At 53.1% G+C, this 27,379-nt stretch overlaps 2 protein-coding genes across 2 annotated transcripts; one reads left to right on the top strand and one right to left on the bottom strand.

Annotated features, from left to right (window-relative positions):
* Positions 1–5,732: 5,732 nt before the first annotated feature.
* On the top strand, positions 5,733–12,014 carry SYTL1 (synaptotagmin-like 1). The gene is given in 13 exon segments (XM_006883640.1): positions 5,733–5,923; positions 7,058–7,206; positions 7,430–7,502; positions 7,590–7,629; positions 8,059–8,128; positions 8,386–8,756; positions 8,944–9,110; positions 9,400–9,496; positions 9,751–9,909; positions 10,492–10,570; positions 10,682–10,781; positions 11,466–11,671; positions 11,875–12,014. Coding segments are annotated over 13 exon segments (1,842 nt in total).
* A 473-nt stretch (positions 12,015–12,487) lies between these two features.
* On the bottom strand, positions 12,488–24,858 carry MAP3K6 (mitogen-activated protein kinase kinase kinase 6). The gene is made up of 29 exons (XM_006883466.1): positions 24,516–24,858; positions 22,179–22,318; positions 22,073–22,096; positions 21,635–21,825; positions 21,348–21,516; positions 20,889–20,995; positions 20,299–20,469; positions 20,091–20,203; positions 19,595–19,754; positions 19,231–19,393; positions 19,050–19,157; positions 18,917–18,966; positions 18,730–18,825; positions 18,515–18,602; positions 18,300–18,433; positions 17,757–17,884; positions 17,423–17,559; positions 16,964–17,069; positions 16,341–16,498; positions 16,057–16,249; positions 15,812–15,950; positions 15,368–15,527; positions 15,061–15,258; positions 13,915–14,020; positions 13,499–13,667; positions 13,306–13,418; positions 13,142–13,203; positions 12,761–12,837; positions 12,488–12,578 (listed from the first exon to the last, which is right to left on the bottom strand). Exons 1-29 carry the CDS (start codon positions 24,856–24,858, stop codon positions 12,488–12,490), a joined length of 3,894 nt encoding a protein of 1,297 aa, XP_006883528.1.
* Positions 24,859–27,379: the final 2,521 nt, after the last annotated feature.

The raw sequence follows: 27,379 nt of genomic DNA, 5'->3' as shown, positions 1-27,379 counted from the left end.
TAGTGCTCGCCCTGAGGATGTCCTGGCCATCGTCGCAGCTTTACTGTGGTCACATGCCTCCAGCTCCTTCTATACCCTGCAGTGCTTTGGGTACCAAGCTCCAGGGCAAGGCTGAGGTATCCGCTCCTCAATTCTAAGCAGCCCTGCTTTCAAATCATTGTATTTCAGGGGTCCATCTCAGAATTGGTTGGGGGGAAAAGGAAACAATTTCACATAGGACAAACCAAAGCAAAGCAGATGGAAAAGGTTTTAAGGCATGTCTCCCAGCCCAGCAAACATTTAAAATTCCTGGGAAGATGACAGACATAGGTCATAAACACTTCCAACAGTTATTGAGTTCTTACCGCTGGGGCTTTCTGACGTTGGTGCTATCGTCCCCATTTACAGGTGAAATAAACAGGTGAAGTCTTTTGCTGATGGTTACAGAGGTAGGACTTCTAAAACCATGTTTCAAACCTGGCATTATGGCTCCAAAGTATCCTCTCACCTATCTGCCTCAACTGCAGTTGGCACGGAGGTGTGAAAGTGGGGAGAAGCTGCCACCCAAAAGGGTGAAAAAGTACTGGGACAAAGGATCCGAACCATGCCTTAAAACAGTTCTGTGTGTGGGATGGCGGCTATTCCTGTTTATAGAGGAAGAGAACAAGGTTGGTCCTCTGTGTCTGGCCCAAGGTTTTGTGAGAACCACTACAGAGCTAGCGTTTTAACCAACCTCTGCTGGCCTCTGGGCCCCAGGCTCTTGGTACAGAGTTGCCTAGAGACACTCAGCAGCAAAGACACAGAGACTTGTAGGAGGACTGAGCAAGCCCTGGAAGTTGATGGAGGAAGAGCGCCCAGGCTGAGTGGTACAAATACAAATGGAGAGTGAGTGTGTATGTGTAAGAAATGAAGATGGACAGAACCAGGGCATCCTGAAGGGACATGCTGAAGGTGGACTGGACAGGTGATGGTAGTCCAGTAAGGGAGGACAGTCTAGTGGGAAGCATATTTGGACATGAGCCAGAGGATTACCTGGTTGTCTACTGGCACCTGCCAAGACAGGGGAATGACAAACTTGATGTGTTCCACAAAGCCCTCTGGCACCTCTGCAGGGGTTAAATGTGGGTTAAACCAAGGAGGAGGGGGTTGAATGGGCACTGACCTGGACAGTGGGAGGTGGATTGCATTTGGTGACCACCAGTAAGAAGCAGAATACCTGGGGACAGGATGATGCAGGCTATTGACAGATGTGGGACCTTGGAAAATAAGGTGGGGAGGGACCAGACAAACAGGTGAAAATGACAGGTGATATGAGTGTCCAGGAGAAAAGAGAAGAAAGATTTAACAAGTTGGAGAAGAGACCAGGAAATCTAATGCCTTCCAGGGGTGAGCACTGCTGAGAATTGAGAGGGGATATAGGAAAAGACAACCCGAAAAGACCCAGCTAGGAGATTGGAAGAGGTCAGGATGCTGATGGCCGCGCTCCTTCTATTCTGAGGGGCTTCACAGAGGAGGCTCCCACAGCTTGTATCTAATGCATAGTCTAGACACACATAACTAAGACCCTAGCAGGGACATTGACTTTAGTGAAAACTATGAAGAAAGATGATTGCCCCCACTTAACAGATGAGATTAAAAGAGACCCGGGAAAAATATATAATTTTTTTTTCTTCCTTGTTGTGTACCGACTGGCACAGGAGGAGATTGCCCCTTCAATGAAGCATGTGGTAGATTCAAACTGTGTACCTTTGGGATTGTAGTACAGTTACTTGCCACTAGGCCACCAGAGCCCCCTGGGGGGGGAAATTTGACTTGCGGGAATAAATGAAGGCTAGACCTTGAGTCAGGGCTGAAGGACAGAACCCTCAGATGTTGAGACTGTTGACAACAGTCACAAGGAGCTACTTCTCACAATGGGGTTCCCTCCAGAGTCTACTTCCTGCCCCATATTTCCCAGGAGTCTGAGAGATGCCTTCTTATCTTTACACTCAGAAACTGGCCATGGGCCAAGAAGATAAGTCCACCAAGTTGATGATCCTAAAGTATCCTGATTGATCAGGGACATAGAGTCAGCACAGAATGTGGGACTCAAGAAGATTCTCTGGACAGAGCCTGTGTGATGAAAGCTTCATCCTCGGGGAGCTCTGGTGGCCTAGTGGCAAGGAGCTGCAACTACAATCCCAGAGGCACACGGTTCGAATCCACCAGATGCTCTGCTGGGAAAGGAGGGACAGTCTCCCCCTGTACCAGTCAGATCTGATTTGACGGTACACTCACACACAAAAATAAAATTTAAAAAAAAAAAAAAAAGCTTCATCCTCGGCACCAGGAGCCAGGCTTTCACAAACCCAAACCTTGGCAGAGGGCAGAAGTGGTTGCTCTGACGTTGCCAGTACTTGCTGGGACAGGTGTGTAGAAGTGGAGGAACAGTGGTATAGGAGAAGGGGCACCTGGCACCTACTATATGCCAGCTTGGCCAGAACTTCTGTTTCCCTAATAATAGGCTCTTACTACCGCCAGTTTATTTAGAAGGAAATTGCAGCTCAGAAAGTTTAGGAAGCCTACTCCAGGTTGTACAGTGGCAGAGCAGGGACGTTACTCCGCGTGTTCTGACTGACGTCTCTAGACCTTCTAGATCTTTCTCCATTACCTAACTTCCACAGATGGACCCGTGTGAGACTCTCCCTCTGAGATGTACTGTATATTTTCTAATAAAATTATCTTTGCTTTTCACCAAGTGGGCACGGATCACTGACGATTAATTTTATAAAAACACTGCAAATTAAACACACACAAACACACAAAACCCTCTATACCTTCTACTACCCTAGCTGTTAGAAAGTGTTTCTAATTTTGTTTTTAAAACAAGCCCCTATAAGGAACTTAGGAAGTAGGGTTGCACCCTAAAGAAATCAGAACTGCCACTCAAGCAGATATATGCACATCTGTGTTTATTGCTGCTTTCTTTACAATAGCAAAGAGTTGGAAACAACCCAAGTGCCCATCAGCAAACAAATGGGTAGAGAAGCTGTGGTATATTCACACAATGGAATACTATGCCGTACTGAAAAATAAAGAACTTATGAAATATACAAAATGGGTGATCCTAGAGGACGTTATGCTGAGTGAAATAGTCACAAACGGACAGATACTGTATAATGCCACTGTTATAAAACAGGACTGACATTGAGTTTTGGGGGAACTAAAAAAAGTGGGGATAAAGTACACTGCATTGAAACAGATGAGGGAGAGAACTGTTTAAAAGGGATATAGGATTAGGTATTATTTGCATGACAAGAGTCCAGAATAAGAGCTACATAGTAAAGTGGACTGGAGGAGGGGGGATTGTATAACATTTTTTTTTCAAAGAGAAAAGAGGACTAGGCAGGGAGGAAAAGGTGTAGCAATGAATAAATAGAAATCCAAGTTCTCTATAAATTTTCATGAAAATCTCTAAAAAATCAAAGTAGGGCTGCTACCCATTTCACAGATGGGATGATCAAAGCTGTAAGAGATTAGGCTACTAAGTGAGTCCACAGAGGAACGGATGCATAACCACTGCTCACCTCTGCTTTCTAAGGGCTGGAGTGACACATGCCCCTGCAAGCCACGAATCCAGGCCCGGTTTTGCATCAGACCCATCTGAGAAGGTGTTTCCTCCTCGGTGGGGCAGCTGCTCGGCTGGGCGGCCTGTTGAGTCAGCCTTAGTCCCTCCAGGCTCTTCTCCAGTCCCAGAAACTTGGCGGCTATAGGAGCCTGGGTCGCCCTTTGAAGGCGTCCCCCATATTGGACCCCTCCAGGTAACACAACTTGGGGCTAGGATCCCCTGCCAGCGTCCCAAGGGGCAGATTCTGCTGCCTGGTGTTCTGAGCACCTTTTGAGACTTTGGGGTGGAGGAGGTGGGAATGTCTGGGACTACCGGACAGATGACTGACAGATTCTATCCACCGGTGGGTCTATCCTGTAGGGTTGACCCAGAGTAGAGGGGACTAGACATTTGATTCGGCTCCTGGAGAGACAGGGAACTGTGGGGAAGGGGTGTACTGGGGTCCCCATCCTCAGATGTCCCCAGCCTGGCCCAGGCAGAAGGGAAAGGACAGGAGCACCACCACCACCCCCACACACACATACACGTCTGATGACCCCCAACCCCCCTCCACACTTATACACACCTGGTGACCCCAATGCAGCAGCCCTGAGAAACATGACACAACATAATACACAGTAATCTCATGTAACACAGGAGGAAATACAGAATGCACACAACCACATGATACTGTCACCCAGAGAGGCACAGCCACATTACAGGAGTCAACCATGCTCATCATACTGTGACAAAACACATGGACACACGCTGGTGATAACAAAATTCACACAAAAATACACAACCAATAGGACACAGGCCTGTAACACCTAGAGTCACACAACAGTGTGACAGATGCAAACAGGGATTCACAAGGGAGTTCCAAACTCTGTGTGTGTGAGAGTGTGTGTGTGTGTGTGTGTGTGTGTGTGTGTGTGTGTGTTGTACCAGCACTATGCCTAAAAGAGAGTAGCTGTTTGGAAAAATACAGTGACTGTTGAACAGAGATGTAGATGAGCAGAAGCCGCATTAGCCTCAGTGAGGGTGGGGCTTGTAGGCCTCAGCTCAGTGGGCCACTGACTCAGCCTGAAGGGTGCTGAGCACAGGAGGAGGTGGTGACAGTGAACACAATCCAGGACCTGCCATCCTTCTAAGCCACTGTCCCCATCTCAGCCCTGCATGGGTGTCCAGGCCTGTGAGGGAGGGAGGAGAGGTGGGGAGCAGGGGGGAGACTCAGACCAAGCCCCTGCTGTGCTCATGGCCAAGTAACTATGATACCTTCACAGCTTTCAATTGCTGGGACCCCAGCTGAGTCATGGGCCAGGGGCAGGACCAGTGGCTCTGGGCTGGAGAGCAAGTAAGGCAGGGAGGGGAACCCCTGAGGTGGAGGCCTCAGAGAGTGGGTGTGGTGGTTACCTCTGGGTGGGAGGGGGGAGGAAGTTAGGGGTGTAGGCTGGAGAGGAGGTTGCCTCAGACAGGAAGGCCACATGGGCTAGGGCAGAGAAGAGATGAAGGGTGGAGGGAGGGGACCCAGGCTAGAAGGTTCTCAAGGCCCAGGGGTGGGAGGTGGGGGGTGTGGGGGTGGTACGTGGGTGGGTGTTGGTGTCTGTATTCCCTGCAAATGGACAGGATTCTTTAGGATTTCTGCATTTCATTAACCAAACTTTTACCAACCACCTGTTACCTTATGTTGATGCAAGTACTGGCTTTAGGGGTGATGGCTCATTCCTATCTTGAAGAAGGGCATAACCTAGGTGATGGTGGTGTGATAGGTGAATATGTACATGGCTGTGTGATTTGTGTACATCTGAAGAATGTATTTGTCCAGGGTTAAGAAGGTATGTGTGTGTGTGTGTATCTCTTGATTGGAGCTTATGTGTATGTTTACATAGCTGTGTCTGTGAGAAATGGGCCTGTGTGTCCATGTCCCAGCTGGTATTTGTGTCTTTATGCATATGTATACAGTGTGCGAGTGATTTCATGCTCTATTTCTGAGGTTCCTTATATGTTCCTGCTGAGGGTGTGTGCATGAGTTTTCCTGAGACAGTAGATACACATGTCTGTGGGTGCCTGTCTTTCCACTTGACTCTAGCCATATCAGGGTGGTGCCCTGCTGACCCGATTCCTGGTCTACCCAGGTAGCTTCGTGTGTCCACATGGACTGCAGCTGATGCCCTCAAGGGGCCACCCATCTCAAGAGGGGCTCTGACCCCTGTCCTACTTATCCATGGCACATGGGCCTGAACCTGAGACTGATAGGCTGCTTGACCTCAGCTTCCTGACAGAAGAGGAGCAGAAAGCCATTGCTGAAGTCCTGAAGCGAGATGCCCACCTGCGACAGCTGGAAGAGGGGCGGGTCAGGTGAGGGGAGGCAGACCCTTCCTCAGAGGAGCACAAGAAAGAGCTCAGTCACTGGGAGGCTTGGGCGGCCCCCTCAAGCCCTCTACCAACAAATTACTTATCAGATGGCCACGGGGTCCTTATCTTTACCCTTTGGTTCTCTCTGCCTTTGGTCACCTCAAACTTAAATTTCTTGGGGTAGCTGCAGCAGCTCACCTGCTTCAAGGCTTAAACCCTCTGGTCTGCTTCACTGTGCTGTAGTTAAAGCTCCTCACATCAGCCCTCATTATTGTTAATGTTGTTGCCATCAAATCAGTTTTGATTCATAGAGACCTTTTAAGTAACATCTAAACATTGCCCTATCCTACTCCGTCCTCACAATCTCTGACATGCTTAAATTCACAGAGCACTGTGTCAATCTATCTTGTTGAAGTCCTACCCTTGGTATTCCCTGAAATTCCTCGGCATGTCCATAGGGCTTCCCTAGTTGATGCCTGCCAGCAATTCTACCTCATTTTTCACCAGTAACCCCCTGCTCCTAACATATGCTACTGTGTATACAAAGCATTCTGCTGCTGGGGGGAGGGGGAACAAAATATTATACTATGGCTGCTCTAAGCCCTCCCACCCCTGAACACCTTCACATCCAAGCTGCTGCTCGTCCTGGAAGAGCACGGTGGCAGAGGAGCATGGGAGTTCTGCCTAGGGTTTAGGGCCTTTATCTGACCTCCTCAAGCACAGTCTCTTCATCTATGAAATGCAGCTAAAGACTCTTACCTTATAAAATTAAGAGGGATTATGCAAGTGTGACTCCTACTGCTCATTTAATGAACAGTAATTGTTATCCTTCTCTATGTGGAGAATTCTAATTTGTCCTTCAAGAAGCAACTCAAACACGGCCTCTTCTGGAAAGCCCTCTTAGATTCCAACAGGTAGCACTGGCCACTCTCACATACATCACAGCACCTCTAACACGCTAATTTATTTGTCTGTTCTGTACTTGGTCTCCCCACAAGTTTGATAACCTTCAAAACAAGGATAAATTCTATTTGTTTGTGTGTCTCTAGCCCTGGTACAGGGCCTGGCACAGTGTAGATGGCAGAAATGTTGGTAAGTGGTAACAATTATACCATGCTTCCCCAACCCCACCTCCAGCAAGCTCCGGGCCTCACTGGTAGACCCTGGACAGCTGAAGATCCTGACGGGTGAATGGTTCCAGGAAGCACGCTCCCAAAGGCATCACCATGCTCACTTTGGCTCTGACCTCATCCGTGCCTCTATCCGCTGGAAGAAGAGCTCCCGGGGTGAGAGCAGAGTCCTGGGGCAGGGCTGTTGCATGCATGTGGAAGGGTAAGAAGATCCCTGGGTTCTGGTCCTGGTTGCCTCTTGTACTGGCTTGTCTTTGGGTGGGCACCACCCCTGCATGAGCTTGCACTAGGTAGATGAGTTCTTCCAAGGACCGCTCCTGTAAGTAACATCCAGCCTGCCTGAGAGCAGGGCTTCACAGAACTTCTCACCTTGGCCCAGGTGACCAGACTCTGGGTGGTGATGGGGAAGCTGAGGTTTCTGGGAAAGAGAAAGAAGAGGAGCTAGAGTGCAGGTGAGGAGTCATTGTGAGGAGAGGGTGGAAGGTGCCTACTGGTCACCTGGGTTCCTTTCCCTGAAAATGACCTCCTCCCACTTCCAGGCTCCCCATAGATGAGGTTGAGAGGCTCAACGAGGCTGAGGTAATGAATAATGGACTGACTTAATGAATTAATGTAGAGTCCCTGGTGTGGAGCTGGGGAAATAGCCCCAGGCCAGGAAGTAGGAAACCTAGGATGCACCCCTTGATTCTTGGCCCCAGTCGTCTGGAGAAAGCATCCCCCTTTTGTGAAACAGTGGTGTGGATCTGGCCTCTAAGGGAATTCTGAATCTAGTTATTGAGGGTGAAGTGAGAACTCAGTTACCCTCTCAGTGGGGCCCAGGGAGGCAGGCCAGGCAGGCCCTAACTCGTGCAGGTGTGTGAGTACAGGCGGAGCTGGTCCCACTACCAGCCCTGCCCTGAGGGCTGAGATGGGGGAGAAGTCTGGAGTCTCTGGGCCCTGAGCGCATGGTGACCCTGGATCTTTTCCTCACTACTTCCATTTGTAACTTCTAACCCTTGCTTCCTGCAGAGGCTTGACTCTCCCTCACCATCTGCCCCTCAAAAAGCAGATTACGAGGAGGAACCTCAGGCTCTGGAAGGTGAGTAGGAGGGTGTGGTGACGAGGGCACCAAGAGTTGAGATTGCAGGCAGTTCGAAGTGACCCCAACCACCCGTATTCAGCTTTCTCCTTCTGCTTTGGGGAAGCCCCGTGTGGTCCCCACAGGCCACCTCCAGGCAGCTTTGGGGTCTGAATCTGGAGATCACAAGGGTTACAAACTAGGCGCTCCAAATGTGTTCAGGGGCGGGCAGGTATGGGGGGGGTCCCTCTGCTCTACAAGCCAGCGCTTGGCCCCAGTCGTCTGCCCAGGGGGCGCGCAGGTCCCCACGGAGGAAGCGGAGCCGGAGCCGGAGCCAGCGCAGCGCTCGCGTGGAGAGGAGCAGGCGCCCCCGCCAGCCCAGGTAGGCGGGAGCGGCCGGCGGCTGCTCGCAAGACCCGGGGCGGACGTCAGGGCCGGGAGTGCCCCTGCCCCGGGTTCAGAGCCGTCGGGCCTCAGCGCCGTCGGGAAGGGACAGGAAAGAGGGAACGCCAGGGTAATTTTCTCCTTTCCCCAGATCGAGGTGGCGTCTGAGACCTTGGAGAACGGGGAGGAGACCCCAGGGCCCGGCCCCTCAATCAACCGCATGCTCAGCAGCAGTTCCTCAGTGTCCAGCCTCAACTCCTCCACGGTGAGGTGGTAGGCGTGGGAGGAGGTGGGTGCCCCCTCCCCACACCCCTGCGCCTAGCCCCTTTCCTTGCCTGGCCTCCGCCCCCACGCATGCCGACACCTAGCTTTACCCCTACCCCTCCGCCGGGCGCTCGCATCGACCTCGAGGTGAGCGCCGCCCCGCCCTGGCCTGCCTGCCCCGCCCGCAGCTGAGCGGCAGCCTGCTGAGCCTGTCCGCGGAGCCAGAGGGGGGCGCCCTGCAGGTGCGCGGCTCCCTGCACTTTGCGCTGCGCTACGAGCCGGGCGCCACCGAGCTGCGCGTGCACGTGATCCAGTGCCAGGGCCTGGCCGCCGCGCGGCGCCGCCGCTCAGACCCGTGAGTTCCAGCCCCCAGGCGTCCAAGGAGACGCCTATCCCTCTGGGAGCGAGGGCATAGCGTTCACAGCCAACTCTACCGCTTACCTTTCCCCGGCCTTAGCTTCCTCCTATTTAAAATAATAACAAGAGAGTACCTATGTGGTTGGAGGCTGGAGATTACATCCATCACTTGGTCTGGCACAATAGGAAGCTGTGTGGTGGCTGAGGAAGCCCCTGGGGCAGGGGCAGGGGATTGGGAGCTAATAGGGCCCTTTCTTATCTCTGGACCTCTTCCTTCACTCCCCCAGCTATGTCAAAAGCTACCTCCTGCCAGATAAGCAGAGCAAGCGCAAGACAGCAGTGAAGAAACGGAATCTGAATCCGATCTTCAACGAAACTCTCCGAGTAAGACTACAACAGGGCAACCCCACATTAATGAGCAGGATGCCTCTTCCAGCGTGGAGCTGAGTGGCAGGAACAGTCACATAACGTTATTACCTGTTGCTCCAATTGTGGTGGGCGTGGAGATAGTCCAGGGCCCCCTTGAACACCCTTGATGGAATTCCATCTCTCAAGGATTATGGTAGAACCAGCCTCAGTCAACACTCGATCAGCACAGAAGATCGGGCCCTCCATTAACGCTTATCTCCTGTCCCCAGTACTCCATCCCGAAGGCTGAGCTCCGAGGCCGAGTACTGAGCCTGTCCGTGTGGCACCGGGAAAGCCTGGGTCGTAACATCTTTCTGGGCGAAGTCGAAGTGCCTCTGGATACGTGGGACTGGGACTCTGAGGCTACCTGGCTCCCCCTGCAGTCCCGGGTGAGGCAGCCAGGGCTGTGTGAGGGGACCTGTAGCACAGATCTAACCCCATAAAGCTCCCCCACCTCCCCGTCCCCTGCCCTAAGCCTTTCTCAGACTGCCTGCAACAGAACCTCCACTGGCCTGGCAATATTATGGCCCATCTGAAGGTCTGGCCCTACATGACCTCTTCCTGAGGGCTTTGCAGATCCTTCCTGAACCAAGGTGTTGCTAGGTGCCATCGAGTGGATCCAATGAACGACATATCTCAACCTTGACCCATCCTGCACTATCCTCACACTCTGCTGTGCTTAACCCATCACGTTGAGGGTTTTCCTCTTTTCCCCTAGCCTTCACTTTTCCAAGCATGATGTCCTTTCCCGAATACTAACCCCTCCTCTAACGTGCGTGCACAAAGTATGGGAGACGAAATCTCAACATACTTGCCTGTAAGGAGCAACCTGGCTGCACTTCTGTGACAGATCTGTTCATGTACCAGTCCTTGGTACATTAATTCAATGTCCTGCGCTTACAGTTGCTCTCTGGAGACTCCACCCCTTTTATAGGCATTGACCCGCCCCCTGACTAGTAAACCTCCCGCAGGTCCCGCCCTCCCCAGACGAGCTCCCAAGCCGAGGGCTGCTCTCTGTATCGGTTAAGTACGTTCCAGCTGGCTCTGAGGGTGAGTGACAGACCCTAGAGACACGAGGCTGGTGGTCCCTGGGAGGCTGAAGACTCCTATCCCTTAGGTATGTCGTTAGGAGCCTGGGGCCTGAGCAGAATGTCTCCGCAGGCACTGGACAACCCCCGAGTGGGGAGCTGCACTTTTGGGTGAAAGATGCTCAGGACCTCGTGCCTCTTCGCCAGGGATCCCTGGATACGTACATACAATGGTGAGAGGCCACCGAGACCTCCATGCTGCTTCTCTGTTCCATGTTCTCTTGCAGTGAAGCTTCCTGCCTCAGACAAATTCCTAGCCAACCTCAGATCCCCACTCTGGGCTTCAACTATAGAGCAAAGGACTTTAGCCTAGAGTCAGGAATATTTAGGATACCTTGAGAAGTATTCCAGTGTGACTGGCACCTAGAGAACTTGTCAGAGTACCGGGTGACTATAGAAGAGTGGAGATATGGTGGGGCTTGGTCTTGAACTTGTCACATGCTTTCAAGAAGTGTAGGTGTGCCTCAGATCCCTAATGTCAGAAAGTAAAATTGAGGTAGGCTAATCAGGTTCTGAGTTCCTGTCCTGGTTGGGAACAATATTTTATTTTGCAGATAGGAATCCAAGATTCTAGAAAGTTTGGAAATTACCTTTTTAGATCACCAGATAGCCAGTGAAGGTCCCTGAGCCAGTAAGTAGCAGATTTCTCATTTCAGAAGCAATACTCTTGTGTCCTTTGCATAAGAGTTGAAATTAAAGTCAAGACATCCAAAAGGAGCCTTGCTTTTTGTTTCAAGAGATGGCCAAGGTCACTTCTCAAGAGTCAGGGGACATGGACATTTGAGGGGAGATGGAGAGAGCTTAGTGGCCCTGTGGAGTATGAGATGGCCACATGATGTCAAATTCTGCCCCAACAGCTCTGTGCTGCCCGATGACAGCCGAGCCAGCCGCCAGCGGACCAGGGTGGTACGCCGCAGCCTCAGCCCTGTGTTCAACCACACCATGGTTTACGATGGCTTCGGGCCTGCTGACCTGCGCCAGGCCTGCGCTGAACTCTCCCTGTGGGACCATGGGGCTCTGACCAGCCGCCAACTAGGGGGCATACGCCTTAGCCTAGGCACTGGTGAGTAAGGCAGGGCCCTAAGAGAAACCAGTGATGGGCAGCAGGGACTCACAGAGGCCTTGGACACTCCTCTGGCCTTTCTAGACCTTTGGTGTCCACTAGAAACAGGAAGTGACTAGGCATGTAATCTAAGACCAAATAGGTGTTTGAGACCTCAGGTAGTTAATGGAATGTTCCCTCTGCCCTGGCCCACCCACATCCAGGCAGCAGCTACGGGCTCCAGGTGCCTTGGATGGACTCCACCCCTGAGGAGAAGCAGCTGTGGCAGACACTTCTGGAGCAGCCGTGTGAATGGGTGGATGGCCTGCTGCCCCTCAGGACAAACCTGGCTCCCAGGACGTAGCTGTCCCAGGAGTTCCACTACACCCCTCCTTGGGCTTCCAATCTCAGGGCTTGCCCTTCAGCTAAATTCAATAAAGTCTGTTCTAAGGGCATCAAGGGACTGATTATCTGTTGAGGAGAGGGAGAAAGATGACAAGATGTAAGGGCCAGAGAAGTGAGGGAAGCTTGGGACAAATGACAGAACTTCAGACTCAGACACGAATTCCTCAGCAGCCCAGCTCCAGCATACTCCCCAGACACCCCTATACATATGTTACCAAAGCAAGGGTAGACAGATGTGTTGTTTAATAGTACATGTGGCAGTGCTTAGTGTGCAGGGTGTGCCATTGTGGTCAGTTTCCTCCACTGGAGTTAGCCGTGAGTCCCACCAGCCATCTTCCCATTGCTCCTTGATCCTGGGGCAGGTGTATTAGAAGCGAGCTGTGTCTTCTGTATTAATCCATCCTTGTGTCTGGCCTGCTGTCTCTGTTGCCCTCACTCAGCCTCCTGGAAGCTAGGGGTATCCGGCATGGCTTCTGCCCGTTGCTCCAAGATAGATCTCCAGATTCGACACACCATCCCTCCCCTAGGGTTAACAGGCTCAATGTGGCTCTGCCAGAAGAAGGCCCTTTCTGCCCAATGCCCTCTCTTGTCCCAGGAAGCCCTGTAGTTCCTAGGAAGGACCCGATCAGACCTATAGTTGGGGGTTAAGATCTAGCCAGAATGAAGCCAGTTTTGTGAATCAGCCCCAGCGGGTACAGGACATACTTGATGTGGGTGTAGATGAGATCATCCCGAGTGGCACAGGTGAGCAGAGCGTGGAGGGTGAAGTTGTGGTTCAGCAGCTGCTTATAGACCAAAAAAATCCAAAGATAGGGAGAAATACACGCAGAGAAAGATGTGTGCAGAGACCCAGATCTCTATCAGTCCTTGTACTGTCAACATGTTGGTGCAGATCAGACCCCTTCCTGGGCCTCAGTTTTTCCCTTGAGTACAGTGAGAGGGTTATACTAAGTGCTCTCCTCATACAGAGATTCTCTACTTAGGAAGGAGAAAATGAGAAAAAAAGATGGACAGAAATCCAAGTCCTTGGTTGGTGGGATTGTCAGAGATAGCCAGCACCTTCTCCCTCACCACCCTCTGCCTCACCGTCTGGATGGTGCCAGGATCCACACTCAGCTCCTGCAGCCACCGCACCAGGCCCTGGTCAGCTGGAAAGCCATGATCAAGAAGTCGGGTGGTGAGCCTCGGGCTTACCTGCCCGGAGCCGCCTCACACCCACCACTCATGTTCTCCAGCCAGGCCATACTCACCTGGGTGCTGGGAGGCCGGTGCCAGAGTCCTGGCTTCTCCTTCCACCCGCTGGAGAGCCTGCTGCATCAGGGCCTGGCACTCCTGTTCCTTCTCTGCCAGGACAGCACGAAGCCTGTTGGAGGATAAGAAGGAGAGTAGAATACAGTGGAGGCGGAGCCAGCAAGGGGCTAAGGGCGATTTCTAGGCGTTTACCTATTGGTCTCTGCCCGCAAAAGGCCCAGCTGCACCATCAGAGGCGGGGGTCCCTGTTCAGGCTCCTTTATGTGTGGGCTTCCCTGAGCAGTGGTCTCCTGTTGATGGACTTGAGCCTCCTTTTCTTTACTTGCTTCTTCTGACAGCGGGGAGACAACCTCCTCCACCTCTGCTAATCCGAGTGGGTTGAGCTCAGGTAGGACAAGAACACCCATTTGGGGCCCCAGAGACTCTATTAGGGGACTTGACCTAGCTTTACACTGAGCGGGGTCAGGAAGAAACCCTTAGGCCACACGCCCCTGATGTGGCTGGGCCCGGAGTCCATGCCCTCTTCCGACCCCATTCCTCGTTTGTCACGCCCCTAAAGGGGTCACGCCCTTGCAGGCGGGCAGGTAGGGGCGCCTCTCCCCGCTTACCCGGTCCTAGCACAGACAGGGCTGCCCGCACAGCGCGGCTAAGCAGCGAGTCCAGCACGAACATCCAGTGTGGGCGGATCTGGCGCTGGCGGAGGATCTGCTTCACCTGGAGGAGGGAAGAAGGGCGCGGCTAGGCAGGCTCGGCTTCAAATAGGGATAGGGCTAAATTAGAAAGGCCTAGAAGGACTCGTCTGTGGGAAGGGGAGTGGGCAGGCTCAGGACATAACCAAGAAGGAACTGGGAAGGTAGGCTTAGGTAGCTGTTTTCATTTTTACGGAAGAGACATGGAGTCCTGGAAACTAAAACTTTCCAGGCACATTCCCAGGCACAGGAAGTTCAGTACCCCTTTACAGGGCAGTCCTAAGTGTGTGAAAAATTGTCAGCGAAAAACTGGAAGACCTTAAAGGGGATGGATTGATTCTGGCTGAAACAATGGACTGAAGCAGAGAAAGGCTTGTGAAGATGAACGTGGCCAGGTAGTGTTTAGTTCTGCTGTAATACAGAAGCTATGAGTTTAGACTTACTTGATGGCACTTAAAAACAACCTGTTATACTGGAAAGCTCTGCACACCCATGTTTATTGCTGCGTTGTTCATGATAGAGAAGAGATGGAATCAACCCATATGCCCATCGACAAACGAATGGATAAAGAAGCTGTAGTATATTCACACAATGGAATATTATGCAGCACTGAAAAACAGGGAACTCATGATGGAATATTATACATAATGGGTGATCCTGGAGGACATGATGCAGAGTGAAATATCTCAATACAAAAGGACAAATACTGCATAATGCCACTGTTATGAAACAGGACTGACATCAGGTTGGGGGGGAAACTAAGGAAAGGGGATAAATAATGTACATTGCATTGAAACAGATGAGGAATAGAACTGCTTAAAACGAATATATGATTGGGTATTGTTTGCATGACAACAGTCCAGAATAAGAGCTGCATAGTAAAGCGGGTTGGGGAGGGGGATTGCACAACAATGAAATTTTTTTTTTCAAAGACAAACGTGAACTGGGTGGGGTGGGCAGGGAGGAAAATGTGCAACAATGAATGAATGGAAATCCAATTTCTCTATACACTTTAATTAAAATCTCAATTAAAATAAACCCCAAAACTGGGAAAGCTCTCCTCACCGCATCCGGGAAGGCAAAGAGTGGTCCCTGAAGAAGCACAGGTTCAAGGCCCTGGGCCTTCAGCTGCCCTTGCAGCGCCCGTAGATCCTGGGCCAACTGTCGGCGGTTGGGAGTGTGGATATGAGCTCCAAGGCAGCGCAGGAGCTGCTCCACCTGATTTCCGTCAAGCCGAGGACCCTGAGAAGGAAGAAAGAGGTTCTCAAAGAGGGTTCCCATCAGAGAGCCAAGAGGCACGTTGGGGGCAAGGCAGACGGGGGAGTCCTTCCCAGGCTCGACCACCAGGGGGCGGCAGGGCGGGCCTCCGCACCTGTTCCTGCTCCAAGCTCAGACCGGCCACCAGCACAGCCAGCTCCTGCCGGACCACTGCAGCCAGCATGGCCCGGCGCTGGCTCTCTTGGTGTAGCAGACTCAGCCTCGAACTCTCCTCGGGGGACGCGGGTTCCTCAGCCCCGGGCTCGTCTGGCACCCTGAGTGCATTAGAGAGTGGCTGACGGATGGCGGGGCAGCAATGCTACCTCCACTACAGGGTTTGAAAACAGGTTCTTGTACTTTTAAAGCCTACTTCACACAGGGATAAGAGAGAAAGCAGGAACTGAGGGGGCACAGTGAATGAAAGAGCATCTGAGAGAGGTCCCCGTAGGCACCACAGGCCATCACTGCAAGCATCCAATGTGCTCCAGTCCTCAAGGAGGGATTTTTCATGGAGGCAAAACCAGGTTAATAGAACCCTCCCAGAATCCTAGGTTCTCACCGGAGTTGGCTGGTTCCCCCATAACTGAGGCAGCGCTTTGGGGGGCTGGGAGGGTGTTGAGAAGGTGCCTGAGGGCACGGGAATGTCTGGGACTGGGTGGTCGAGTCAGCTGAGGGAGTGGGACTGGCTGAAGGGACATCTGAGGGAGAACAAGGCTGTCAGCCTAAGCCAGCCTCTAAGCCCTGTAGCCCCACAGCCCCCCTGCCCTCACTCCAGTGCACTCACTGCCTCCACCCTTGTGGCACCTGAGGGCCTTGAAGCATGGCGAGGGGAGCCAGGGCTGCGGCTCCTCTTCCCAGGCTGTAGGAAAGGATCCCCCAGCAGAGCCTGGGCACTGGCTCGGAGGCGGGGATCTGGCTCAAAAGTTCGGAGGAGGAAGGCTTGGGCCTCAGCTGACAGAGAACTGGGCATTGGTGGATGCACCTTGTACATGCCCACCTGGGGGAGTCAGGGCAAACAAGGTAAAGCTTAGAGAGGTTTAGGGCTCAGTCTGGTTCCACTCCCTACTCTTCTGTGGGCTGATTCTCACCTGAAACATGGCAGCCTGAGGACTTCCTAGCTCATGGAAGGGTGGACGACCCGTGGCCATCTCAATCACCGTGCAGCCCAATGACCAGATGTCAGCTGCCTTTCCATACCCTCGGGGGCCTTGGTCAATGATCTCTGGGGCCATATACTGTAGGGTTCCTAGGACAGGACCAGGAACAACACTGTTCATCTAAGCTTATTCACTGCGGGGGGCTCTGGGGCATGCACCCTAATACCATCATCCAAAATAGATTACCCCTCCTGTCCTGGTCATCACACATCTGAATTTAATCACATGCGCTGGGCTCTATCACCTGCCAAGGCTTGCATCACTCATCCTATGTTCCTTCACAGTCATTGGCTCTGTCACTCACATTAGGTAGGGTCCCTGAGCTCTAACATCCATTTAGCCTCTGACACCCAACTTCTCAGCCTACATCAATACCCTGGACTCAACCAAGCTCTAAGTCTGGGTTCCAACAGCCCCCTCCATGGCTCAGTCACCTGCCCTGGGTTTCATTCTCCCTCAGGACCCTAAAGCCATGCTCAGAAGAAACCCCATTCTCCAAAAGGCCCCAAGAGTTCTTCTGCCCCAGCCTGCATTCCCATATCTCCCCTTGTTACCGGTGAAGGTCTCAGTGCAGGGTGTGATGCCTGCCAGTCGCTTGGATGTGCCAAAGTCAGAAATCTTGAGCAGCCCACTGAAGGTGTTAATCAGCACATTGTCCCCCTAAGCAGAGTGGACATTGTGCTTAGTGGCCAGTAGGCTGGGCCCCTAAAACCAGAACTGGAACACCTTCTCCCCCCCACCCCCCTGCCCCGAGACACTGTCTCCTGGAGTCCAGCCTGGTCCTGCTTCTATCAACCTCCTTCCTCTGCCATATACATGCCTCTCTGGGAGCTGATACATGGTCTGACTTCATATATCACCTTCTCCTCTTAGTAAACTACTGGTGAACTCGCCACCCTTTACAAAGAGTCTGTCCAGTTATTCTAAACTGCCAGCCTCTATGTGGGGTCATATTCTATCCCTACCCTACTCCCAGCACCAGCAGGACAACATGGGCCGACCACAGGGCTTACTTTGATATCCCGGTGCACAATGTGATTGTCGTGCAGGTAACTGAGTCCCTGCAAGATCTGGCGGGTGTAAAAACTGATGGTGCTCTCATTGTCTTTCAAGGGTCCCCACACTGATCGCAGCAAGGAAGATAGGCTGCCTGGAGAGACACACACACTCCAGGTTCATCATTGGTACCCACAGGCACACACCCAGGCCAGGCACAGGCTCTATTCATTCTCTAACCCCACTCTTTCAGTTCATTGCCAGCTGGGGCTCTCATTTCCTTTCAGGGTGGTCTCACTAGAGACCCTAGAGACACCTAGGGTGGTCTTACTCCCAAAGTAGAGGGGGTACCTCCAGGCACTTCCTCCATGAAGATCTTGAGGTAGCCACCTTGGCTGGCTGAGCCCAGATAGCGCACTATGTTCTTGTGTCGCAGGCGTTTGTGCAGCGCAATCTCTTCATGCAGGGGCTGAGAGAACCTGGAGGAGGGGGGGTGTTAGAAGATGCGGAGATGAACATATCAGCCCCGCCAAGGAAAGGACGAAACTCTCCATCCTGTGCCGTTCTCACAATTTCTGCTGTGCTTCTACCCATTGCTACAGTCACTGTCAATTTGTCTCGTAAAAATAAGACAAGCTTGGGCAGAGATGTTCACCCTCCCCCAGCACAGCCAGACCACTTCCCCAGGTACCACACACCCACAACTCCTTCCCCACTGGTCACTCCTAGATCACAGGCTGCTTTGGGCCAAAGCGCCGCCCACACAGGCCCTGCAGGTGCCTCTGCATGTAGCTCCACCCACACCACCCTCTGCCCACGTGGCCCCGCCCACCTGACCGGCCCACGCGGACCCTCACTTGTCCCCAGCCCTGAGGGTGGGTCCACGTGTCACACCTGCTGTCCCGCTCAGGGATCTCCTTGATGGCAATGCGTACTCGCGTGTGTCGTTCACGGCCTGCGTACACCACCCCATAGGTGCCCTTACCCAGAACAAGCCGTTCACCGGTCTCTGAATACTCATAGTCAAACTGCGGGGGCATGGGGTTCGGGGTGAGATGGGGGTCAGCAGAGTCACCCGAACTTCCCCCTCCTCAGGCCCATTTTCTCACCTCCAGCACCTCCCGCACACCATCTGTCTCTTCCGTAGGTGCCATAGAATCTGGTTTTGTCACCGAGGCCTGGATCAGGTCACAGAACCTGGGGTTGGGAGAGGTTAATGGAAGGGGCACTGTGGCAGAGCACTGTCCTTCCCACGCTGGCGGCACCTAGGGGGCCTTGTCCCTTTCTTTCCCACACCTGCCCAGAGGTAACCTGGGTAACGCACCACTGGCAGTGCGCCACGCTGGGGAAACACAGCTGGACGTCCTGAGCTGGGGGCAGTGTGTAGAGGAAGCAGCAGCGCTCATCCTTCTTGGAGGTGCTGGGAAGGGAGGAAGACCTCAGTGAGCCCCAGAGGATTGGCAGTTCCAGGCCCACCTCCACCCTGACACCTCACAGTCCCCACCTCTCACCTAATCCCACAAATGGAGGTGACTGGCAAAGTCCAGCACGAGGGTCCATCCTGTGGGAAGATAGGGAGTCTGAAAGGGTCCTGGGGGCCTGAAGATGGAAAGATGCTCAGTGATGAGTGGGCAGCAATTCCACCTGGGTCTCAGGCTCCAGCAAGCTGAGAGTTACAGCGTTCACCGGGTCCGCGCCACACACCTCCAGCCTCGCAGGTAGCAGCACCTTGTTAAGCTCCAGAACCAGCACCTGTAACCAGAAAGGGAAAGGGGTCAGAATGGGCCAGGCCCTCTGCCTGGTCCCCTTCCTCAACAAACCTCACCAGGCACTGGTCCTCTTTCAGAGAGGTAGGCTTGAATGGCTGGCAGGTCTGCAGCAGGAAATGGAGCCAGAAGTGGGCACGACGTGGGGGCCCTCCAAGAGGCTCTGGAGTGGGCCTGAAGTGCTGGTAGAGCAGGAAGGTTTCCATCACCGACACCAGATACCTGCAAACACAGCCTTGTCCTCAGCTCAGCCGAGGCACCCACTAGCGCTCCCAGGAAGGGTAGTCTGGCTTGGATAGAGCCAGAATGTGGTGACTGAGTGTCCTGAGACACTGGCGTTAAAGGGACCAGGCCATTAGGTCAGAGTTCAGGCTAAAATGCTAGTGGACATGGGTCCAGGGCATGTTGACAGCTAAGACGTACCATATTGGGGCATTGAGTTTGTATAGCTGTTCCGAAGCCAGTGCCACCTGGGAGGGGTCATTAGCAAGGATCTGGGCACCCAGATAGAAGCCTACGTCCCAGTAATACTGCATCTTCTCCACACAGCCTTTGCGGGCCAGCAGGCGGCCCAGCTTCATGCCTGGGGGAAGGGACACAGCCCCAGTGAGAATAGGTGTAGGTGTGGATAAGCCTCGGTGTGAGCCACACCATTCCTGTGGGCAGGAGTGTGGGCATGAACGTAGACATGGATGGAAACTCTCAGGCAGACAGAACTCAGGTGAGAGTCTGGTCAGAGTACTTATGGAAACAGGTATGGGCTGAAGGATAGGTTAGCACAGGACAAGTGTAAAGACCCAGGTGTGGGTACAGATCGGGATGAGCTCAGTCCCAAGCACATTCTCCCTTCCTGTTCTTTTCCTAGGCCCCTCTGAGCTCTGGCTGACAGGGGCACAGGGGAACCAGGGTCAGGACCCACCGATGAGCCAGAGCTCCTCAGAGTCCTCAAAGCACTGCCCGGCGGCAATGAGGAGCACAGCTGCATTGATGCCTGAGTGGAGGCTGGGCTCTACCTCGAAGGCCTTTCGGTACCTGGCAGGAGGGAAGGGCATGGCTGGACTGATGCCCACAAGCCCCTGTCTCTTTACCTCAGCTTAGCCCTCTATCCAATTGCTTGTGCCCCTTACCAGTGATAGGCCTGCTCCCGGTGGCTAGCGTCCTGGAAGCCAGAGCTGAAGAACATGTCTTTGTAGACACGCCCACACATGCAGTACAGGTCAGGTGCCACGGAGCCCTCACACCGCACCAGTGGCAGCAGCACAGCCAGGGCCTTCTCACGGTCTCCAGGCCTGTTCCTCCTGGGGGCAAGGGAAGATGGGCTGGGAAGCCCCCTAATGCCCCTGCTCCACTCTGTCCAAGCACCCCCAGATTCAGTACATCAAGGACTCTTCCAGAGACTTATGATAATCACCCAGAATGTCAGTGACCCTGGTCAGCCCTGACATCTCTAAGGTGGTGAAACGAGATAGAAGTGATTCCTCACTTCACAGTAACGACTCTGAGTAGCAGGGCCTTTGGACAGCTGTGCTAACTCTAGGCAATGACCCTCCTCTCTAGGGCATCTCACTCTCTAGGGCATCAGTGACCCAGAACAACAGAGACCTGTTGATATCAGTGGCCCAAGTCAGCAATTTCCCTGAACTGTGATCCCAGTGATCTCACACAGCAGACTCAGATCCCAGTGACCCCCGTGTGGCAACGGCTCAGTCCTACTCACCGGTTGAGGGCAAATGTGTAGTGGAAGCAGACATTGTGCTGCTCCGCCACATCACAGGTGGGCAAAGCCTGCAGGGTCTCTACCAGCTCAATGATTGCCGAGTAGTCCTGAATGAGGAGTCAGGAAGCACGAGCATGAAGACCTCTGGGGGCCCCTTGGATTTTGGGCCCCCATGCCTCACTTTTCCACCCACCTCCTATACACCACCAGACAGCAGATGCCACACTTAGAGCATCCACTGAGTGCCCCAACCTTATGACTGCCCTGGGTGGCAGTGCCACCATCAGCTCCCATGACAAATGAGGACACTCAGGCTCAAAGATTAGAATGTTTGCTCAAAGCCACCACTAAGCAAGTGGCAAAGCCACGAGCTGAAGGGAGGGTCAGTGCGACATCAAATGCCTGCCTGTGCCTGGCCACTGCTCCATTCCCACCCCCACCTCACTGGGCACCACGCACCTGCACGTCTCGGTAGGACAGCAGCAGGTTCATGATGATGTCAGGGCTGAGCAGCTCCACGCTGTCCAGTCTCCGCTGAAGCCGCGCTAACTCCTGCCGGAGCTGCTGCCCACTGAAGCGCTCCCGTGCCTGCCGGATGTCCTGTCGGATGGTCTCTCTAAAGTAGCCACTAGTACCCAGGGCAGGAGGAAGAGAAGAGAGAGTGATGTAGCCTAAAATTCAGGCCCAGTCCCTGGTGTTCTCATCAACCTCATCCCACTGCCCCTACCCTGTGGGCCTCCCATTACCAAGAGTCTGTGGGTGTGGTTTCCAGCAGGTAGGCTAGTCGGCTCACCAGCGGAGTAAGAAGGGCCTCAGTGCCCACCCCAGCCTGCACCAGCCCATCAGCTAGGCCCTTCAGGAGACCAATGTCACCACAAAGCACCCGATTAGTGGCTGTCACCACATAAGGGATCAGTGTGTAACTGCCAACGCAGTCCTGGGGGAAGAGGTCAGCACAGGGTTAGGGAGGGGCAGCGAAACATCAGAGGTCAGGAGCCATGGGGACTGGAAGACAGGGACGGGGTACATGTCATGAAGGGAAGTAACAGGGAATAGAGGGTTTCATTAGAAACCAGGAGCATTAGGGAAGTCAAAGGGACTGAAGAGGACAAAAAGTATAATGGAAGTCATAGGTCACCTTGGAGGCCAAAGGGCACACGAAGGGAGGGGTGGGTTCTGCTCACCGAATTCTTCTGGAATACATCCTCCTGTAGGAGACAGAGAATCAGATACTGGTGTTTGGGGAAAGTCCCACCCCAGCCTCCCCCTGCCAGCCATCTGGCCACCTACCCGCAGGGCCTGCAGGTCAGGGAGGTCAGCCTGAGAGCAGAGCAGCACATTGTTGGTCATGCTGAAGCTCTCCCGCACTCCAAGGTGGTAGAAGAGGGAGGGCTGTGCCAGGGAGCTGTTCACCTCCAGCACCACCACATCTGCGGGCATAGGATGGAGAGCCTGCAGTTGAGCAGAGCTCCCTGACTCAGCCTGCCGATCGTGGGACTCCAGAAGGGTGCAAAGCTTCTCTGGGCCTCAGTTTCTCCCTTTTAGGGCCCCCCTGCTTCTTCCATGGGGTCGCTAGGCTCAGATTCCACTCTTGGTAATGGGTTTGGCATTTTTGTTCTGTTTTCTGATTTTTACACAGAACTAGTATCAGTGGTGCTCCCTTGGCCACTGTTTCCTTGAAGAGGGTGGGGACCCAGGCTTGCCCCTCATCCCACTGTTGAGAGCCCTGGGCACCCACAGTTAGGGCAGCTATACACCAGTCCAGTCCCTGTGCCAGGCTTATGACCACAGTGGTCCTGTTTCCTGAGCTCACAATCTGGGCTCTTGAATGGTCTCGAAGTTAGCAGAGTGGGTACACAAGGGTATGCCTGTGTTTATGTATATGACTATGTCTGGTCCTCTGTGTGTGACAGTGTCTGTGAACATGTCTGTGACTCGAGTGTCCTCGAGGTGGAGACAGCATTCATTTATGGGCAAACAATTTCATTTCATGGGCATCCTCTCACGGTTCCCGGATTCTAGGATAAACAAGTATCCGGAGGAGGGTGGGGCGTCCAGGTTGATAGGAGGGAGGGGTGATCGTGGGGGAATAGCCTCTCCGCCCCGCCCTGCCTGCCCTTCCCTGGCCCTGCGGATAGGACTGCTTACTCTCCCCACATAACCTAAGCTCTGTGGCTCTGTTCCAGGTAACCTTAGGTTGCTCTGTTTCCCAGTTTGTCTCTCTAGCCCAATCCCTGAACCATAGCAATCATATGCTAAACCTGTTGCTGTCAACTGCCCCGTAGGGTTTCCAAGGCTATAAATCTTCACGGAAGCAGACATCCCCCCTTGGAATAATGGGGTCAAACTGTCCACCTTTAGGTTAGCAGTCGACTACTTGAACCATTGAGCCACCAGGGCCTTTAATCATACGTATGTTCTTTTTCTCTCATTGTCAGTGGAATCGGAACCCACTCACAGTAGACCCAGCGGGTTCCCTGAGATGAGACTATCCAGAAGGAGACAGCACGGGGGTGGGGGCTGTGGAGATTGCCCATCTTTCTCCTGCGGAGCTGTTGGTGCATTTGAACCAGAGAGATATGGCCTATGAATTAGCAGCACAACCACCTTTGGGAATTTCTTGCCTTTGAATTGTGCTGTTGGAGAAGACTGAGTATACCATGGACTGCCAAAAAACCAAACAAGTCTATCTCGGAAGAAGTGCAGCCAAGGTGCTCATTAGGGGCAAAAATGGGGAAACGTCCTCTCACATACTTGGACATATGGTCAGGAGGGGCCAGCCTGCGGAAAAAGACATTGTGCTGGGAAAGGTGAAGGGTTCAAGAAAAAGAGAAAGATCCTCAGGATGGATTGACACAGTGATTTGTAACAATGGACAGAGGATATCACAGACCTCAGGATAGGATCTGTTCTGATCTGTTGTTTATAGGGTCGCTAATCAGGCCTTCTGTTCATAGCTTCGCTAAAAGTCGTCGTGCTCCACTCAAGGCAATCAACAACAGTCATGACTAGATGACAACTTCCTAAGGACTACGCCTACCGCCTACAGGACCTCTGACAACTCCAGCCTCCAAATCTGTCTACTCTCCCAAGTCCAAAAAGCCGCCTCCAGCATCTGCCCGCGATCAGTGCAAGATAGGAAACTAATTTTTCCAGCCCCGCCCCGCTCCTGGCCCCACCTCAATCCTAGCCCAGCTCTGGGATGTTTAAACACCAACCCTGAATACGGGAACCCGGACTGGATCAGCTCAATCCCATCTCGAACCTGGACCGCTCTAAACTAAGCCAGCACTGCGGTGGAGTCGGCCCGACTCAGGAGACCCTCTATCGATGACCTTCCATCGGGTTTCCGAGGTTATTAATCTTTATGGAAGGAGACTGCCCATCTTTCTTCCAAATTGGATTCGTACCACCGAACTTTGCCTTAGTAGCCCCACTCCTTGGAGGCGCTTCAGTTTCCTTAAATTTTACTTTTAATTATGGTCAACTCAGCTTTCCCAGCTTTTGCTCCTTTAAACCTTGTCAACTTGCGCCCATTTGGGTCCCTCTCGCGCGTCGGCCGGCCCCACCCCCCAGGCGGCCCCGCCCCCTATGAAGCCCCGCCCCCGACGCGCACTCAGCACTCACCCGCGTTATAGAAAGCGTCCAGGGCGTCTGTGTCTCCCAGCGCCAGCGTCCCGAAGGGCAGGCTGCGCAGCTGTGGCGCCGGCCGCGGTCCTTGGAGCTGCGCACAGGCCTCGCGCAGGCAGAGCAGGGGAAGCGGCTCTGCCTCGGTTCCCGCTTCGGTCTCCGCCCCGGGCTGCGGCTCCCGGGTCAGCACGTAGACCACGCTGAGCGGCCGGCTCCCGGCGCTGCCCCGGCAGGGCGGCGCTGCGGGCGGGCGGCCCCGGCTCACCGCCTCGGCCAGTGGGTCCTGCCAGCAGCTCCCGGCACACTCCAGGGCCCCTGACCGTGAGCTTGGCCCCGCCATGCGGGGACGCTCAGGTGCGGGGCGAAGGGCGCTGGGAACCGGGGCAGGGCTGGAGCCAGAGTCAGAGAATCCAGTGTTCTTGGGATCGCAAATCCAGCCGGGATTTGGGACTGTTCTGCAGTATCTGGGGATCCAGAGTTGGGTCGAAGTCTTGTTCCGAGAGCCTGGAGTCAGGACAGAATCCGGGCTTGGATTTATTTGTAAAGTCCTGCGGGTCTGAAATCAGGAAGCGGTCCCAGCAATATGCAGTATCTGCGAATCCGTGGCTCAGGGTCACGAGGGAATCCCAAGGATCAGTCAGTCTGCGTCGGGCACCCCGACTCCAAAGGAGAGCTGCCTCCGTCGCTCACCCTAGTCCTCACATGTGGGCCCGGCCCAGCCCTTCCCGACCGGGCAACTGGGAAAGCTCCACCCTCAGCCCAGGGGCAGCGCCGCTCCCTTGCGTGCGGCCCAGGACTCTTCCCTCCCTCTTCTCCCGCCTGAACCTCTGGCCGCTTCCGGAACAGCCTGTGTCCTTGTGCACGTTATCCTCTGTAGACTGATCACAGCAGGCACTATGTGCCCAGGTCAGTGGTCAGGAAGAAGTGCGAGTCGTAGGCCCTCTGTGCAGGAATCTGAATGAATGAGTCCACAAACACCAAAGTGTGCATATCAGTAAACAGTGAGTGTTCTTCTGGATCCAGGACAGATTGGACTGAGAGAGGCCTGCTCCTAGGGTTGCCTGCAGATTCTCAGGGAGGGAAGATGATCACGAGCTCAAGGCTGAGGTATGAGGCAGTGGTCAGACATATCTCCTCTTTCCAACCTTTTTAACTAACTGCTGTCCCTTGAATAAGGTTCATTATAATGGACCCCCAGAACTAATGATCAGACAGACTCAGGATTATGAGATTTATTAGGATTACGGTTTAGCATCAGAAATGAGGCAGGATACAGTTTTTTTGCTCAGGACAGCCTCTTCTCAGCTGTGCCTGGAGGCAAGCCTCCCTCTGGCTCTCAGCAGCCTTGCCTCTGCTCTGCTTGGATACTTATTACAAAGATCTTTAGCTCTGCCAGTAAGTGTCTGGAGACACCATATTCCACCAGTTAAGCCTTGGCTGTAAAGTGTTCAGCCATTAAGGGGCACAACCACCCATTGTAACCATCTCCATGGACTGCCAAGCCCACCACATCTTCTTGTGCCCATTGCCTAATTCAGCTTTCTCTGCTGCCATTTCTTTGCCTCTGCTTGCCATCCCCAGAGTTACAGCTCTCCCTTGATTCTTGGGTCTAGAAGGTTCTCAGTGCAAAGTCCCTGAGTCCAAAAGATTTGCTCTACTTGTGATTCTTTCTTGGTGATAGTGAGGCCACCCCTCTGCTCTAGGGTTGGTTCTCTTTTAAATTTGGTGGGATGGCAAAACTGAACAGTCTGCTCCTTAAGGTTCCATGAACCTAATATGCATGGCGTCATCTAAGGTACTCATGCACCTCATTTGCACTATTAGCAAACTCACCAGTCCTGTGGGTGCCCTAAAAGCACCTTATTTGTACAGTCTCACTAATCATTAGATGATAGTTACAAAACTACAGCCAAAAAAGGCCATATGAATGCAATCTATGCCCCACACCCACTGTTAACATTTCCCCCCTATGATTATGGTTTTTACTAGGAAGTTAATAGGTTATAATTCAGGTTGGAAACAGGATACAATTCTTCAGTCAGGACAGCGTCTCAGGCATGCTCACAGGCCCTTTAAGTTCCAGCTTTGAGCCTTTAGGCCAGAGTTACAACACTCTCTTAGTCCTGCTAATTATGGCACCTTTCCACCCCTGCCAACCCCAACCCTGTCCTATGACAAGCTTGGGCGAAGGCCCCTGCAGACCTAGATCAGTTTTGTCTCATGTCATTTCTCAGTTGACCTGAAGGAGAACCCAGAAATCCCAGCCCTTTCCATCTCTAAATCCTCAAGAATCTAACTTTCCAGTATGAAATAGCCAGCAGTTACTGAGGCAACAATCTGGTATAAACCTCAGTAGACCATGAAGTTAGGAACTGAGAACTTGGAGAGGTTGCATAACTTGTATCAAGACCCCTCAGCTACATGACAGAGCAGGTTTCAAACCCAGGATCACTTGTGAAGACAGATAACAGAAACCTATTTTTCTTCCACTTACTAGATCGTAACTTTGAACAAAACAACTGTTTGCATATTAATTAATGAGCTACTGCATTATGCAGATGATACAACCCTGCTTGCTGAACCTGAGGAGGACCTGAAATGCTTGCTGCAGAGGGTCAAGGGCTGCAGCCTTCAGTATGGATTGAAGCTCAATGTAAAGAAGACAAAGATTCTCACCACTGGACCAATTGGCAGCCTCAGGATGGATGGTGAAGAGATTGAGATTGTTAACACCTTTAGTCCGCTTGGCTCCATGGTCAACACTCTTGTCAGCAGTAGCCAGGAAATCAAAAAACGTATTGTAATGGGAAAGTCTGCTGTTAGGGACCTCTCCAGGGTACTGAAGAGCAATGGTGTCGCTC

Source organism: Elephantulus edwardii, unplaced genomic scaffold, assembly GCF_000299155.1.
Source record: "Elephantulus edwardii isolate Elephantulus edwardi_28Jun2011 unplaced genomic scaffold, EleEdw1.0 scaffold00028, whole genome shotgun sequence".
Taxonomy (NCBI): domain Eukaryota; kingdom Metazoa; phylum Chordata; class Mammalia; order Macroscelidea; family Macroscelididae; genus Elephantulus; species Elephantulus edwardii.
The sequence above is the reverse complement of the archived record's forward strand: the minus strand, read 5'-3'. Positions and strand labels throughout refer to the sequence as shown.